This window comes from Phaenicophaeus curvirostris, chromosome 5, assembly GCF_032191515.1.
Source record: "Phaenicophaeus curvirostris isolate KB17595 chromosome 5, BPBGC_Pcur_1.0, whole genome shotgun sequence".
Taxonomy (NCBI): Eukaryota; Metazoa; Chordata; class Aves; order Cuculiformes; family Cuculidae; genus Phaenicophaeus; species Phaenicophaeus curvirostris.
The window spans coordinates 15,499,360-15,514,808 of NC_091396.1; the positions used below are offsets into that span (position 1 = coordinate 15,499,360).

At 43.3% G+C, this 15,449-nt stretch overlaps 1 protein-coding gene across 1 annotated transcript in view; it reads left to right on the plus strand.

Annotated features, from left to right (window-relative positions):
- The first annotated feature begins 7,952 nt into the window (after positions 1–7,952).
- NUCB2 (nucleobindin 2) overlaps positions 7,953–15,449 on the plus strand; it is a 31,304-nt gene continuing 23,807 nt past the window's right edge. The window contains exon 1 of the mRNA XM_069857659.1: positions 7,953–8,101. Coding sequence (XP_069713760.1) covers positions 8,000–8,101 — 102 coding nt within the window. The 5' untranslated portion in view covers positions 7,953–7,999. The remainder of the gene's footprint in view (positions 8,102–15,449) is intronic.

Genomic DNA, 15,449 nt, shown 5'->3' on the forward strand with positions numbered 1-15,449 from the left:
AAGATACATTAGGTCCTACCACATCTTTCTCCACAAAGCAGTTAAAAAGCTTATACTTTAACTCTGAAGTGAAATCCAGCACACAAAGCTGGATAACTTCACGGAGCAGAAGACAGCTGAGAATTTGCAACACGTAATACCAAGGAAAGGCAGGTAGCACTGTTCAGCACGTACCTTTGAACCTGCCACCTGGTTTGACTGCTTTTTTCTTGTGTTATGAGCAACAGTAACAATTTTTATTTACCTCCAGCATGCCAATCATTACAGGAGTAGACAGGCATGTCATATTTACAATATAGGTGTACAATGGAGTTATATAAGTAATATAAGCTGGACCGCTGGCCTAAGTCCAATGGGATGAGATTTAACAAGGCCAAATGTTGGGTCCTGCACTTGGGGCACAACAACCCTGTGCAGTGCTACAGACTAGGAGAAGTCTGTCTAGAAAGCTGCCTGGAGGAGAGGGACCTGGGGGTGTTGGTTGACAACCGACTGAACAGGAGCCAGCAGTGTGTCCAGGTGGCCAAAAAGGCCAGTGGCATCTTGGCTTCTATTAGAGATGGTGTGACCAGCAGGTCCAGGGAGGTTATTCTCCCTCTGGACTCGGCACTGGTGAGACCGCTCCTCGAATACTGTGTTCAGTTCTGGGCCCCTCACCACAAGAAGGATGTTGAGGCTCTGGAGTGAGTCCAGAGAAGAGCAACAAAGCTGGTGAGGGGGCTGGAGAACAGGCCTTATGAGGAACGGCTGAGAGGACTGGGGTTGTTTAGCCTGGAGAAGAGGAGGCTGAGGGGAGACCTCATTGCTCTCTACAACTATCTGAAAGGAGGTTGTGGAGAGGAGGGTGCTGGCCTCTTCTCCCAAGTGACAGGGGACAGGACAAGAGGAAATGGCCTCAAGCTCTGCCAGGGGAGGATTAGGCTGGACATTAGGAAAAAAATTTTCACGGAAAGGGTGATTGGGCACTGTCAGAGGCTGCCCAGGGAGGTGGTTGAGTCACCTTCCCTGGAGGTGTTTAAGGCACCGGTGGACGAGGTGCTGAGGGGCATGGTTTAGTGATTGATAGGAATGGTTGGACTCGATGATCCGTTGGATCTCTTCCAACCTGATGATTTTATGATTCTATGAATATAACAATCTTGTGCATTTTATGCTATAATTTCCCTAGCAATTCCTAATATTTGCCATTTTGACCACCACTGAGCATTGCACTGATAGTTTCACTGAAATGTCTTATTAAAAGTAGACAATCTGAGCAGTAACACAGATAGTCCAGAGCTTGCTATTTTGGATGAAGAGAAAACAAGGCTACCTTTTCTCCAAAGCAAATCAGCTTATATTACTAACATATCACTTGCTGCTTCATCACCCAGCTACTGAGTATCATGAGATACTCTGCAGATGTAAGTAAAAGGTCAGCTTTCAATTTTATTGCTATAAGTAATTCCCTGTCATAAGGAAGCTTTCTCACATCAGTTTGCACCTCCTTTGGAATCATTTATGATAACAGTAAAGCACAGAGGCCTGGTACAAATTCCCAGGAAATATCACTGGTGACTTACCCTATTAGTCCAAAATTTATAAAAAAACAAATAAAAATAAATAAAACCCAAACACACAAACACCACAAAACTAAAACCCCCATGCTGATTCCCTCATTTTTTCCCTGCAACAATTGAGAGAGAACTACGTGCACATAATTACGACAGATATAATTTTAAAAGATGGGCATTTTATAAAAAATCACTACCACAATCTCGAAAGTATGTGGTTGATACTTTGTCTAATGTTCAGATGCTTTTGCTATAACAGTGGCACTACATAAACTGTAGATGACTTGAAAAAAAAGTTATAATATATTGGTTTACAGGAGAAACCAAATAAAAACTGCATCAGGAACAAAGTGCTTCATTTTCCTTTAATGACAGATTTACGGTACTTCTTGTTCTGTGAGAAATTCGTGTGATATACATACATCTATGTCCTTAGCCACAAGCCTTTTGTTCTACTTTTTTAATATTTCCATTAGTGGAAATGAGAAGTGAGGAAAGTGCTGTATGTGATGCCTTTCTTACTGCAATCACAGTACCCTATCTTTTACTTCTTGTTTTTCTTCTGTTCATTATTATCTCATTTACAAGCCACTTTTTCTTCAGCTGAGAGCACCAAAATAGCTTGTACCAACATAGGTGTCTTACCTCCTTCTTAAGCAAGATCATTCCTCTTCTGCCTTCTCTTCATGACTCTTCCATGCTGCTTCAAATCTGAAGTTATTTCTTAACTTGTATGAGTATTCATATTTTTCTACACCTTCAAAACAGTGAAACCTGAGGCTATTTTTGAGATTAGGCTTTCTTCCTCAATTCACTCTGTTCTTTCCTTCTGGTTATATTATGGTTCTTGCCTCCGTTCTAACAATAAGCATTTTGGAGGTAAGATTGCACCTGTTTCTCTGACCACATCTCCTTCTTTATTTCTAAAGCACTCCGCATCTTTACCAGGTATTAGTAAACATGCATGTAAATAATCTTCCTCTAGAGAAAAAAAACTATTTCCTTAGCTTCCAGCTCTTCCTTCTTATTGCCCATGCTGCTTGCATTGGTGTAAATGCACTTCAGCTGAGCTGCTGAGCCTTCAGCCCTCTTAGAGGTCCACCAAGGGACCAGACTACAGGCACTCCCAGTCACAAATAGTCAGAGATTCCACCCCATGGGTGCATTCACACTGCCAGATGTGCCCCCCATCATGGGAAGGGCACTAGCAAAGCCCCAGAAAGCCAGGGATCCACCCTACCCAGAGGTTCTCCACACTTCAGTTAAAGCAGGATCCAGAACAAAATGAGAGAGAGGAAAGTAAGTAACATAACTAACAAGGCTACAGTACTTATCAGCTTGTGATTAAGAGAAGGTGAAAATAATCTCAAAATAGTCAAAGCAATGATAGAAATCTTCACTCCAAGCAGCAGGCTTAACAACAGCATAGGACCTATGAGAAGAAAGAGGAAAAGATATCAACTTTCAGCTGTTGGTTATTTGTTTCTAAAACCAAAAAATATTGCTCCTTGTTTTTTCTACTAAGGGATGAGGCATCTTGCATTTAGCTTAGAATACTTGTCATGTTGTAAGAGTATATTGTGGTTTAATTCATAGGAATTTATTAATCCATATATGAATTCATACTTTTGCCTTATGAAACAACAGGTTAGAAGTATTCCCCTTCCCAGCCTTCAGGTATTCTTAAAAGTGACTGCAATTTTCAGCCCTGAATTGCAATATTTGGATTAGTTCTATCCAAAGTCTTTTGTTCTAAATTTCATTTTCTAGAACAGCTTGTACTAGCCTAAAGTAGCATAAAATGTTGTTGCAATTTTACAACAGAAAGGTGTGTCTTGCCTCAGTAAATTTGCCACAGTTGTACAAGGAACAGTAAATCAGTCCCATATATCAAGTAGGAGAGTAAGACTGGCTACACACGAGTTAACAACAGAAGATCTAGCAAACTTCGAGGGTAATATTCTTTCCAATGTAAAAGAGACTATGCAATAAAAAATTTAATAAAGGCATAATTCCTCTACTCCCATTTTACTTGTGATACTTGCATTAGGACTTCAATGTGAGGAAGTAATTTTGTTGAGAGAAAAACCTAACCCTGTTACAACAAGAGGCAACGCCCACAAAACACTAACTAGTACAGAACAGTCTGCTGAAAGCCAGGATATAGCCATAACTGATAAGCTCATAGTACCAGTAGCTACATTTGGATAAACATTTCCAGGCAGCTTACATATTAAAAAAAAAAAAAAAAAAGTAGTAGTAATCAAGGGGGACGTGAGCTGTACTAGTTCAAACTGGGCACAGATTGCAGGTAGAGGTCTGCCAGAGAAATAAAACTTATGCGCCATACACTAAGCTAAGTAACAACTCATATACTTCATCTGAAACCAATGCCTCCTCAAGGAGACACGAGCCACATCTTCTTACCAGTGAATCAATTGCATTCTTGCCTGCCACTTTCATATGAAGTCAACACCCCTCCCACACTGAATAAATTAGGTACTTAACCATGACACTCTTAACTTTATGCTCACTATTTCGTTTCCATTTCAGACCTGTGGTTATGTCTACTAACTGTTGCTGTTAGGAAACACAGTAAATTACTTCAGCAGCTCTGTGGCTAGGATGTACACATCACAGAAAACCACACATTGTCCTAGTTAAGTATGAATTTTTCAATACCAGCATTGCCACGGCCATAGATACATGGAGGATAAACTCTGTTCTCATTTTTTCCTAACTCAAATGAAAAGATTTATTATATGGCTTCTGTCACTACTGCTTCTTCTGATGGACAGAACTGTGTGGGAAAAAACCCAAGCACTTTAGCACCAGCCTTGAAGTTTTCACCTTACTCTGTCCTTAAAACACAAACTAATGCTAATAAGTTAGCCTTTCTAACCACTTTCACTCTGAGAAAACAACACTTGCTGCTGCCAATGGCAAAAGTAGCATCTGTCACTGTTTCCAGAGCAGAGGGACAGAAGAGGGAGATTTAGGAGCCAGAGTTTGACTACTGCTTCAGAGACATTTGACTACCTAATTCTTCATTCTGCTGACAAGAGTTTTAATACCAATAACCTTCCACAAAATAAAAGTAGCAGAAAAAAAGTATCAACGACACCCTGATATATAGGAGCTCTCTAGAAATTCTACCCATTTTCACTGAAGTACTGGAACAGCGTAATGTAATGGTAGCCACAGTCAGTCCTTTCTTCCACTCTGCTGTGGTATGTCCAGCATTAAGAACAGTTTCTCAATATCAGATTAAAGTAACTGCTTCGGTTGCAATACTGAAATCCTTCGCAGTTTTCAAACCTTGCAGCTTCCTGCATGTTGAAACTGGAGTAACACTTAAGAACCCAGAAAGCATATTCTAAACCATCTAAACCAGCAATCACACAAGCTATGTGACTAAATCCAGGGGAGGTCTGAGCTAAGCAGACCCCAAAAATCAATGCACAAATCCAAAGCAATTAAGTGAAAGGTGAAAAAAGAAAAAAAAAAAGGCAAGGACTAGAAAAAGAAGAATCAATCTCAAGAAGCATAACACTATCTTGTAACTTACAGAAGAAGGAAAAAAAACACATTAGAAATATAGAAACTGATTTAGAAATAAAGCAGGAAATCATAATAGAACAAACCTTGTAATTGTATTAAAGTTAGTGTACTTCAATCTCATGGTATACACCAAGATGGATTTTCTTGCATTCAGACAAGCCAGGGCTTTCCATGCATGTACTGACCAGTGTCAGTATAGCGATTTCACTGCTGTCTGGGTACCCTGTTGGTTTGCAGCCTATTTGCATAAGCCAGCCATAGATATTTTTACCTCTCTGTATTCTAGATCTGCCATTAAAGAGCTTGATATTGTGCCTGACTGGGGAAAATGTGAGATGTCCCATATTTATGAGGGCAAAATGTGCCCATTAGGAGGGCAAAATGTGCCTATCACAAGGGCACAGTTCCACACAGCCTTTTTTCCACCTGGTGCCAATACTTGTTTAAAGAATTTCCAGCTCTCCCCCATGTTCCCCTTTTTTGCTGTTGCTTGTCAGAGCAGGGGTAAAAAAGCATATCTTTAAAATCCTAGCACCAAATTGATCCGACCTGCAGCCTTGCAAACACCTGTTCAAATACAGAAGGCAATGAAACAGTGTGACAGAGTAGCATGAGGTTGGCTATAACCTTAAACTAAGCTGCAAAAGGTGAGGACGATTGTGTTCCCAGAAGGCCAATTGAGCCAGTTACAGCCAAACACCACCCACAGTACTAGAGATTTCCTTTCCTGCCTCAGCACATAGTGCCTAACCAGCTCCTGACAACGCGTAGGTGAGGACTCTGGGTCACTGCCACGCAGGCAGAGCATCATCTCCCTGCCAGCAGTGAGTCATGCATGTGGAGCTTGTGACACGTGAAAAGGTCTGGTCCCAACCCGCTCTCCTTGTGCAATGTTGTGATAAAACACAGCTGGAAGCTTACAGGTTCTTTTTGCACACATTTATTGCGTGTTTTCAACAGAACTTTTAAGTACCCTTGTATGTTTGTTTCACCTGTTACCACTAGCAGCGCTATTTAATTTTTTGCTATAAGTTGTTTTGACCCACATATAAATTTATGCTTAGCAAATACCAGCTTCTAGGTCTCCAAAATTATAGTTTACAGACTAGTAAAGAATGCTAACCGACCAGAAAACTCAGTTTCTAAAGTGAAAAATACTATGGAAAAAAGATTTTATGGTACTGAACAGTATTTCCTTGAGAGAGAGGGAAAGGTACAAGTAGTGCCAGCCCTATTACTTTAATAGCTTTCTGTTACCGCAGATGTCATTACAGACAGTTTGCATTCTCATTTTTCTTTCACATGCATAACCCAGCAGCTACAATTTCAACCACCACTTTGGACTCCTATTATTATAATTAAGCATCCAAAACCCCGTGACAGTTTTGGGTATCTTGCCCAGACGGCACAAATCCTGCAATAATTTATTTCTTCTGTCATTTGTGTAAACCATTACAAAGTTTCTTAAACAGAACTTAAACGACCTATATTTAATTATCTCATAAATCAGAATAACAGAAAAACAGTGCAGAGTGATAAAACTTTTTCAATAATCTGTATGTGTTTAAATACGAATACAGGCTCATAGAATGTAAACAGGTACAGGTTACAACTGGAATCTATCCTGATTCCGTAACTATTTATTTTTTATAGGAACTAGAGAGTATTTGCTATGACAGCTAGTGTTTGTATATCCACTATGAATAACTTTTCTGAATAATGCATGAGCACTGTTAGTGCTGTTAGTGGCCAGAATGCAGAGAGGACATCAGTCCAAAAACACAGGTCCCGCGCGTCACAACAGAGTAGGAATGGAGAAGCACAAATCAAACCCCAAGCTCACACCAAGCGTAAACAAATGTATGGGTTGAAAATCATTTCCTAACTTGTTTAATTGGCAAGATTCTCCCCCTCCCTTTTCCCCCTCCTCCTCTAAGTAAGGAAAACCAAGCCTGAACTCAATAAAGTTCAAATGGGTGAAAAAGAACTAGTAAAAAGAAGCAGTCACGGAAAAATGCAGTTTCAAATTCCACGCATCTGCTCGCAATCAGACCTGTAACAAGTCACTGCAGTAAGAGGCTCACAGCAAAAGTTGACGGGAGGCACCAATGGACACGACAGAGCTCCCACAGAGGGCACATTGAGGGATGTGATTGTGCCCCTCTGTTCCTCTCTTGTAAGACCTCATCTGGAGTATTGTGTCCAGTTCTGGAATCCTCAACGTAAGAAGGATATGGAGCTGTTGGAACGGGTCTAGAGGAGGCTACAAAGATGATCAGAGGGCTGGAGCACCTTCTATATGAGGACAGGCTGAGAGAGTTGGGCTTGTTCAGCCTGGAGAAGGCTCCGAGATCTTATAGCGACCTTCTAGTACCTAAAGGGGCTACAAGAAAGCTGGGGAGAGACTGTTCACAAAGGTTTGTAGTGACAGGACAAAGGGCAATGGGTATAAACTGGAGAGCGGCAAATTTAGACTAGACATAAGGAAGAATTTCTTCACCATAAAAGCGGTGAGGCGCTGGCACAGGTTGGCCAGGGAAGCTGTGGCTGCCCCATCCCTGCAGGTGTTCAAGGCCAGGCTGGATGGGGCCTTGAGCAGCCTGGTCCGGTGGGAGGTGTCCCTGGGAGGAACTAGACAGGCTTCGAGACCCCTTCCACCCCAAACCGCTCTTTCACTCTAAACGCGCGACGCCGCCGCCGCGCCCGTCACCGCCGCGTCACCGCCCGTGACGTCACCGCCGCGCGGCCCCGCCACGTCCCCGCCCAGCCCCCCTCGCGCCATCTCTCCGCGGCGGCCGGCGCCGCCCAATCGGATCCTTCCGCACCTCCCCGGAGGGGGCCCGGCCCGGCCAATTCCCCCGGCCCGAGGGGCGGGACACGTGCCCATGGCAACGGCCGCCGTGGGGCTGTCGCAGCGCGCTGCGTGTCCCCGGGAGGCCGCCCGCGTGTCCGCGCGCAGCAGCCGCCTCGCCCTCGGGCGCCCCAAGGTAGGACTGGAGCCATGGGGTGGGGAGGGGGTGATCGTAGAAGAGTTGGGTTGGAAGGGACCGTAAAGATCATCCCGTTCCGGCCCCCCCGCCGTGGGGGGACGCGTGAGCCTCGGCGCCCCGCGAGGGAGCGGGGGCAGCTGGCGGCTCGGGGGAGGCTGCGGTGCTCGGACCGGAGGTTGGGCTGGTTCCTTTAGGAAGGGTGGAGCTGCCCAGCCCTTCGCTTGTTCCGCCCCGGGTCAGCCTGAACGCTTGGGAAATATTCCAGAAGAGGAAAAGGTTGAAAGCTGGGGAGGGGCTCTTTACCGGGGAGTGCGGTCACGGGATGAGGGGGAGCGGGTTTAAGCTGAAAGAGAGGATATTTAGATTAGCTATTAGCAAGAAATTTTTTACTATGGGGGTCGTGAGGCGCTGGAACAGTTTGCCTAGAGAAGTCGTGGGCTGCCCCATCACTGGAGGTGTTCGAGACCAGGCTGGATGGAGCTTTGAGCGACCTGATCCAGTGGAAGGCTTCCTGCCCGTGGCAGGGGGGTAGAACTGGGTGATCTTTAAGGTCCTTCCAGCCCAAACCATTCTATGAAATGTGGCTGTAGAGAGGTAACTTTTCTTCCTGAAGCGAACATGGCTGTGGTTTTCAAAAGAATTCATGTTTGGTAACATTTTTAGTCATCCTGTAGGAGAGGAAGGCTCTGTTGTTTGAGTTGTAAGTATTTGCTGTGGAGAAATAATGTTGGTGCAGATGGCACCAAGCCGAGTGGTGCAGTTGCCACACCAGAAGTCCAGGACCCGCTGGATTACATCCCCTCCAAGCTGGAGAAGTGGACCCCTGAGAATTTCATGAAGTTCAACAAGGTCAAGTGCAAGGTCCTGCACCTGAGTAGGGTCAATCCGCAGTTTCAATACAGGATGGGGGATGATGTGATTGAGAGCGGCCCTGCAGAGAAAGACTTGGAGTTGCTGGTGGATGAGAAGCTTGGCATGAGCCAGCAGTGCGTGCTCCCAGCCCACAAGGCCAACTGTACCCTGGGCTGCATCAAAAGAAGCATTTTAAAAGTTAGACCATCATAGTAACAATAAGTAATAGTTAGTTCAATGTGGAGGTTTGCTTTGGGTTTACTTTGTCATCTTGTTTTCTCCCCCTGTGGGGGGGGTTGACTGACCTTGGCTGGATGCCAGGTGCCTACCAAAGCCTTTTTATCATTCCCCCTCCTCAGCTGCATGGGGAGAGAAAGTATGCCAAAAGGCTTGTGGATCAAGATAGAGACAGGGACAGATCACTCACCAGTTGCTGTCACAGGCATAAAAAAATTCCTCTTGAGGAAAATTAATTTAATTTATTATCAATCAAAATCAGAGTAGCATAATGAAAAAATAAAACCAACCTTAAAACATCTTCCCTCCACGACTCTCTTCTTCCTGGGCTCAACTTCACTCCCAGTTTCTTTGCCTCCTTCCTCTCCTTGTGACATTGTGGGGGACCCTTGTGGGAGCACGCTGTCCTCTAGGACAGCTTCAGTGTGGGTCCCCCACAGGGTCACGAGTCCTGACAGCAAACCTGCTCCAGCATTGGCTCCTCTCTTCATGGGTCCAAAGGTCCTGACAGGAGCCTGCTCCAGCACAGGTTTCCTACTAGGTCACAGCCTCCTTCAGGTGTAGCTGCCTGCTCCGGTGTGGGGTCCTTCACAGGCTGCAGGTGGATACCTGCTCCATTGTGGACCTTCATGAGCTGCAGGGGGACCGCCTGCCTTACCATGATCTTTGCTATGGAATCTGCTCTGGCTCTTGGAGCACCTCCTCCCCGTCCGTCTTCACTGACCTTGGTGTACATTTGGCTCTTTCACACGTTCTCGCTCCCTTCTCTGCTGCTGTTGTTTCCCAGCATTTTTTTTTTTAACCTTCTTATATATGTTGTTACAGAGGCTCTATCACTGTTGCTGATTGGCTCAGCTTTGGCCGGCAGTGGGTCAGTCTTGAAGCCAGCTGGCATTGGCTCTGTTGGACACCGGGGAAGCTTCTATCAGCTCCTCATAGAAGCCTCCCCTGTAGCCCCTCTGCTACCAAAACCTTGCCATGCAAACCCAATACGCCTGCTCTAGAGAAAAGTCCTGTAGTTGACTCAGTATTGATGAAGTTCTGCTCCAAATTCTGAAGTGACTGTCCTTCACAACTAAACAGAGCAGTGTGGGAAGGATTCCTACTTTAAAAACTGGATAGGAGATGAAGAGCTACTCAAAAATTGATTGAAACCGGGTTTTGTTGTAACTTTTATGGGCCTCTGCTTGAGACTCACAAAAGGCTTATGGGAGATGCCCACATATCTGTGAGCGTTTAAGCACTTGTATCGCTTACTGTCATTTGCCACAAAATGATCTTGTACAGTCACAGTGCAACATCAATACATGTTGCAAATTGTTAACCTAGTTACATACAGTGTCTCCTAACTGTGATGACATGTTTTCCCTTTTTATTTGCTACTGTAATCTTTTGATGATGGTAGTATTTTAGAATAAGAAAGATAATTATTTAAAAAATGTAATAACGTAAATCTGTCTTTAAACAAGTAAATCTCATTAACTTCCAACCAAGACAGCTATCATAAACAAAAAAAAAAGGGAGAACAAAATCATCAATTAATACTGCCCACTGAGTCTGCTTAAAAATTCGATTAACTCTTTCATGTGAAGGCATCTAATGTAGGCTGCTATAAATTTGCTTGTGATTTGATGCTATAATACAGCTTGAGATACCATTATTTGGTATCTGAACTTATATCCAGAAAACTCCATCAAGCAAATAAAAAATAAGCATCAACAACAAAAAGAATTCTTTTTTTTTAATAAAACGAAGGAGAAGTTTCTGTAACTTGGCTATGTAGTAATAGTAGTACTACTGAACATAAACTTATGGTTCATATAAGCCAAGTTAAAGGTTTTCTGTCAAAAACTGTCCTCAAGTGATACATATATAATTGAAATTGTAATCATGACAGGGGAGAGCAGTGGTTCTGTGAGATAACAATGGAAAATATTATTATATTGACTCAAATGCCAGAGATGTGGAAATATTGACTTACACTTCTAGTGATACACTGACTAAACAAATGCACTTTACCAAAGACAGATAAAATCCCTTACTGTTAAGTTAAAAGCCCATATCAGTGTTGCCTTGATTTAAGCGCCTGTGCAAAAAAGGTGTTTTTCTAGTGAGGTGTTGTACTCTTAGTTCTATTTTATTGCTTGGTAAGCAGAAGAGATATCTTTGAAGTTCCTGTTAGGTACGTAATATACAGAAGCCTTCTGGATAGTGATATGTTTGTATGTAGCTAAAAACATGGTCAGGTACTTAAGACAAATCAAATCAAATCAGAGGCAAAATTCATGTTAATTTCAACAGGTTTTGTTCTTACTTACTATGCATGATTTGCGAGTTGGAAGAATGAAAGAAACTGCATTTTCTGTTTTAATCGTATTCAGTTGTAAATATTGTTCTTCATCACAGGTAATTCAGGAAGTATATAGACTCTTCATGATTACATTTCTCATGCTTATAGCCTATATAAAACAAGAGTGGGACGTTTATGCATATTTGGATTTCTAAGCAAGTAGAAATCAATGGGAATTAGTAAATTATGGAAATAAATCTCATTAGGCAGCTATCATTAAGTGCCTAAATATTTTTCAGTCTGGTTCCATATCATTATATCTAGATTTATTCTTGTTAGCTATTTTGTATTTCGTTTTGAAAGGAGAAAACAAGTACCTTGAAGTCCTGAAGCATCCAAGGTTTACTTAAGCGTCATCATTTATGTTGACTAGAGGAAAGTGTGAATTAGTGTAAGAACTGAAATACTTTTTGATTTCAGATTAGGGTTTGAGCAAATGCTTTAGTTGCTTGTCGTAGCATATTTGAAATGAGGTTGCTTTTTACACCAGCACTGACAAAATTGCTGTTGACATTTTTACAAAATGAATTTGTGAGATTCCAGGTGTGCTGGTTTTTTTTTTTTTGGTATGGGAACTGAACTTATAGTGCAGGAAGCTATATTTGTTGTCGTATTTTTTTTTTAATTTGCTTTTGAAGTTGATAAGAGTTTTATCGAAAATGCATTACATTGCATACATGCTGGTGAAACTGTCAGCAACAAGTCACTCACAGGGGCAATCATTGCCAGTGCCGGCATGTGCCACAGTGGAGTGGGGGATTGTGATGTGGTTTCCTCAGCCAGGGAAACTCTAGGGAAGCGAAGAGACCCACAGAGACCAGCCAGAAAGTGTCAGTTCTCACAGGGGTGGCTGACATGGTGTGGGTAGGGTCAACAGTAACAGCAGCCACTCCCCACTCCCACAAAAAGTGGGGAGCACAGTGACCAGAAGCGCTAGCAAACAGGAGCACGGCAGAGAGCATGGCATATCAGACAGGGCATGGCATGTTGGTTTGCACAGCAGTTCATGAGGAAGGGCATGCAGAAAGGTGCCTCTTTGAAGGGAGGCATTCCACTGGCTGAGTGGGAGACCTGAAGTACTCAGAACCCAGCAGTCAGGTATATTCTGTGACCATCTGCACAAGTCAAGGGCACTCATCCCACCTGACTCTCAAGGCAGAATGGCAGACACTTGTCTGAGAGCAAAGGTTTGCAGCTCTGGCTGGGGGATCTGCACCATCTGCCCCAGTGGTGGATGGAGCTGCTGAGAGGAGAGGCTGTGGTGCAGACTTCAGACGGCAGGAAGTGCCTGGACCATTCTCCTGGGACAGGAGCAGGGGCATGCAGCAGAGCTTTCTGCAAAGGGTGTGCTCAGGTGGAGGAGCTCCTGAAGCCAGTGGCTGAGCTGCAGGAGGCAGTGAGACGGCTGCATAGAATTAGGGTAGCTGAGGAGTTAGAGAGCTGGTTCCAAGCACAGTCTGCAGTGGACCCGCAGCCAGAAAGCAAAAAACTTACCCACCAGCACATGCAGAATGGAAGAGGGACAGTAGAGTCGTAGAATGATTTGGGCTGGAAGGGACCTTAAAGATCATCCCCACTGTCAGGGACACCTCCCACTAGATCAGGTTACTCAAGGCCCCCTTCAGCCTGGCTGTGAACTGTTTCCAAGGATGGGGCATCTGCAGCTTCCTGGGCAGCCTGTTCAAGTGCCTCACCACCCTCATTGTGAAGAATTTCTTCCTTATGTCTAGTCTAAATCTTCCCCTCTCCAATTCATAGCCATTCCCCCTTAGTCCTATCACTACATGCCCTTGTAAACAGTCCCTCCCCAGCTTTCTTTTAAGGCCCCCTTCATGTACTGCAAGGTTGCTGTAAGGTCTCTGTGGAGGGAAGGGATGCTATCTAGAGGGACCTTGACAGACTTGAGAGGTGGGCCTGTGTGAACCTCATGAAGTTCAACAAGGCCAAGTGCAAGATCCTGCATGCGGGTCAGCGCAATCCCAAGCACAGTTACAGGCTGGGCAGAGAATGGTTTGAGAGTAGTCCTGAAAAAAGGGACTCGAGAGTGTTGGTAGATAAGAAGCTCAACATGATCCATCAATGTGCTCTTGCAGTCCAGAAAGCGAACCACATCTTGGGCTGCATCAAAGGAAGTGTGACCAGCAGGCTGAGGGAGGTGATTTACCCCCTCTACTTTGCTCTCATGAGTACTTGGAGTACTCTGTTCAATTCTGGAGTCCTCAGCACAGGAAGAACATGGATCTGTTGAAGTGAGTACAGAGGAGGGCCATGAAAATGATTAGAGGGCTGGAGCACTTCTGATTGAGGACAGGCTGTTTATCCTAGAGAAGAGAAGGCTCCAGGGAGACCTTATAGCAGCCTTCCAGTACTTGAAGGGGGCCTGGAGGAGGGGTGGAGAGGGACTCTTTATCAGGGAATGCGGTGATAGGACTACGGGGTAATGGTTTTAAGCTGAAAGAGGGTTGATTTAGATTAGATATTAGGAAGAAATTTTTTACTGTGAGGGTGGTAAGGCACTGGAACAGGTTGCCCAGGGAAGCTGTGGATGCCCTGTCCCTGCTAGTGTTCAAGGCCAGGTTGGAGGCGTTGAGCAACCTGATCTAGTGGGAGGTGTCACTGCCTATGGTAGGGGGTTTGGAACTCCATGATCTTTAAGGTCCCTTCCAATCCAAACCATTCTGTGATTTTTATGAATTCTGTAGAAGTTTTTGCTTGAGTATTGGCTTAATGTTTTGTTTGTTTTATTTTTTTGTCAGCTTTAATGGAAAGAATTTATAAAATCATGCAAGTTCCTTTAAAAACAGGACGAATATTTCAGCATTCTTAACTTAGTAAGATAGCTTTGAAGATGCTGATATTTATTTTTCTGAAATGATGATAGAGAAGTTCTAGGGAAGTTCCTTGGAGGCAAGTAGTATTATAAATATGTATGTGTATTTGTGTATGTCCACACAGGCTTTTTAAAATAATGAACCATTAACATTACAACAGGAAGGAAAACAGCTTTCTTTTCAAACTTTGCGAAGTTTTGCAAAGCATGTGTAGCAGCAGCTGTATGTTTTGCTTCTATGCCATCTTTATTTCTGGACATACAGGAGTGTTGTAAATAGTACTTGTTTCTTTCCCACTGGAGCATTCATAGTTTGTGTTATTGTGTGGTATCCCCAGCATTAGGGTGACTCATTTAATAAAACAGCTGAAGTGTATATTTTTTTAAAAAAGGTTCTGTCAGTAAATGTCGTACTACACACTGTTGAAACATGCTGTCTTTTCTGAGAAACTGAAAAAAGAAGCTGTTCTATCAGCCAGTACTTTCAAGAGAACAAGCAGATAAGGTGCAGTGAGTAGAATGTAGCAAATACAAGTGAAAAGAGAAGAATTTAAGCAAAGTAAACAAGATGACAAGAAACGATTCTACTACCTTTATGCACTTAAATAACACTGTTTTATGTAAAACTGTATTTACAAACAGTATTAAAATACTTCTTGAAAAAAATAAGGGATGTTTTCTGGATCATAAAACTAAATGGGGTGTACTCTAACAAAAGGTTAGGACAGGAAGTCCAGATTGAAACATGTTGGATATTGGCTAGGAAAAAACAAGCAATATCTGAATCATAGGGTTAATGGACAACATTGACAGAAGAGGAAGAATGCTTGAACGATATTGAAAGGAAAACTGGGTGCTTGTCTGGGTGGCACATTTACTGAAAGGGGAGAGAGGGAAAAATGATGCTTACGTATTAACTTTTAAAAGGACGAATTCTCATTTGGGAAGAAAAGTATACGGGAGTTTCTGTATTTTGAAAACGTGTTTTCTGTTTATGTCTTCTATGAGAAATCTATATTAAGAGCACTGGTGACCTAGTGAAAAGATGTCTTCACCACAAGCAAAGGTTTAGCTTG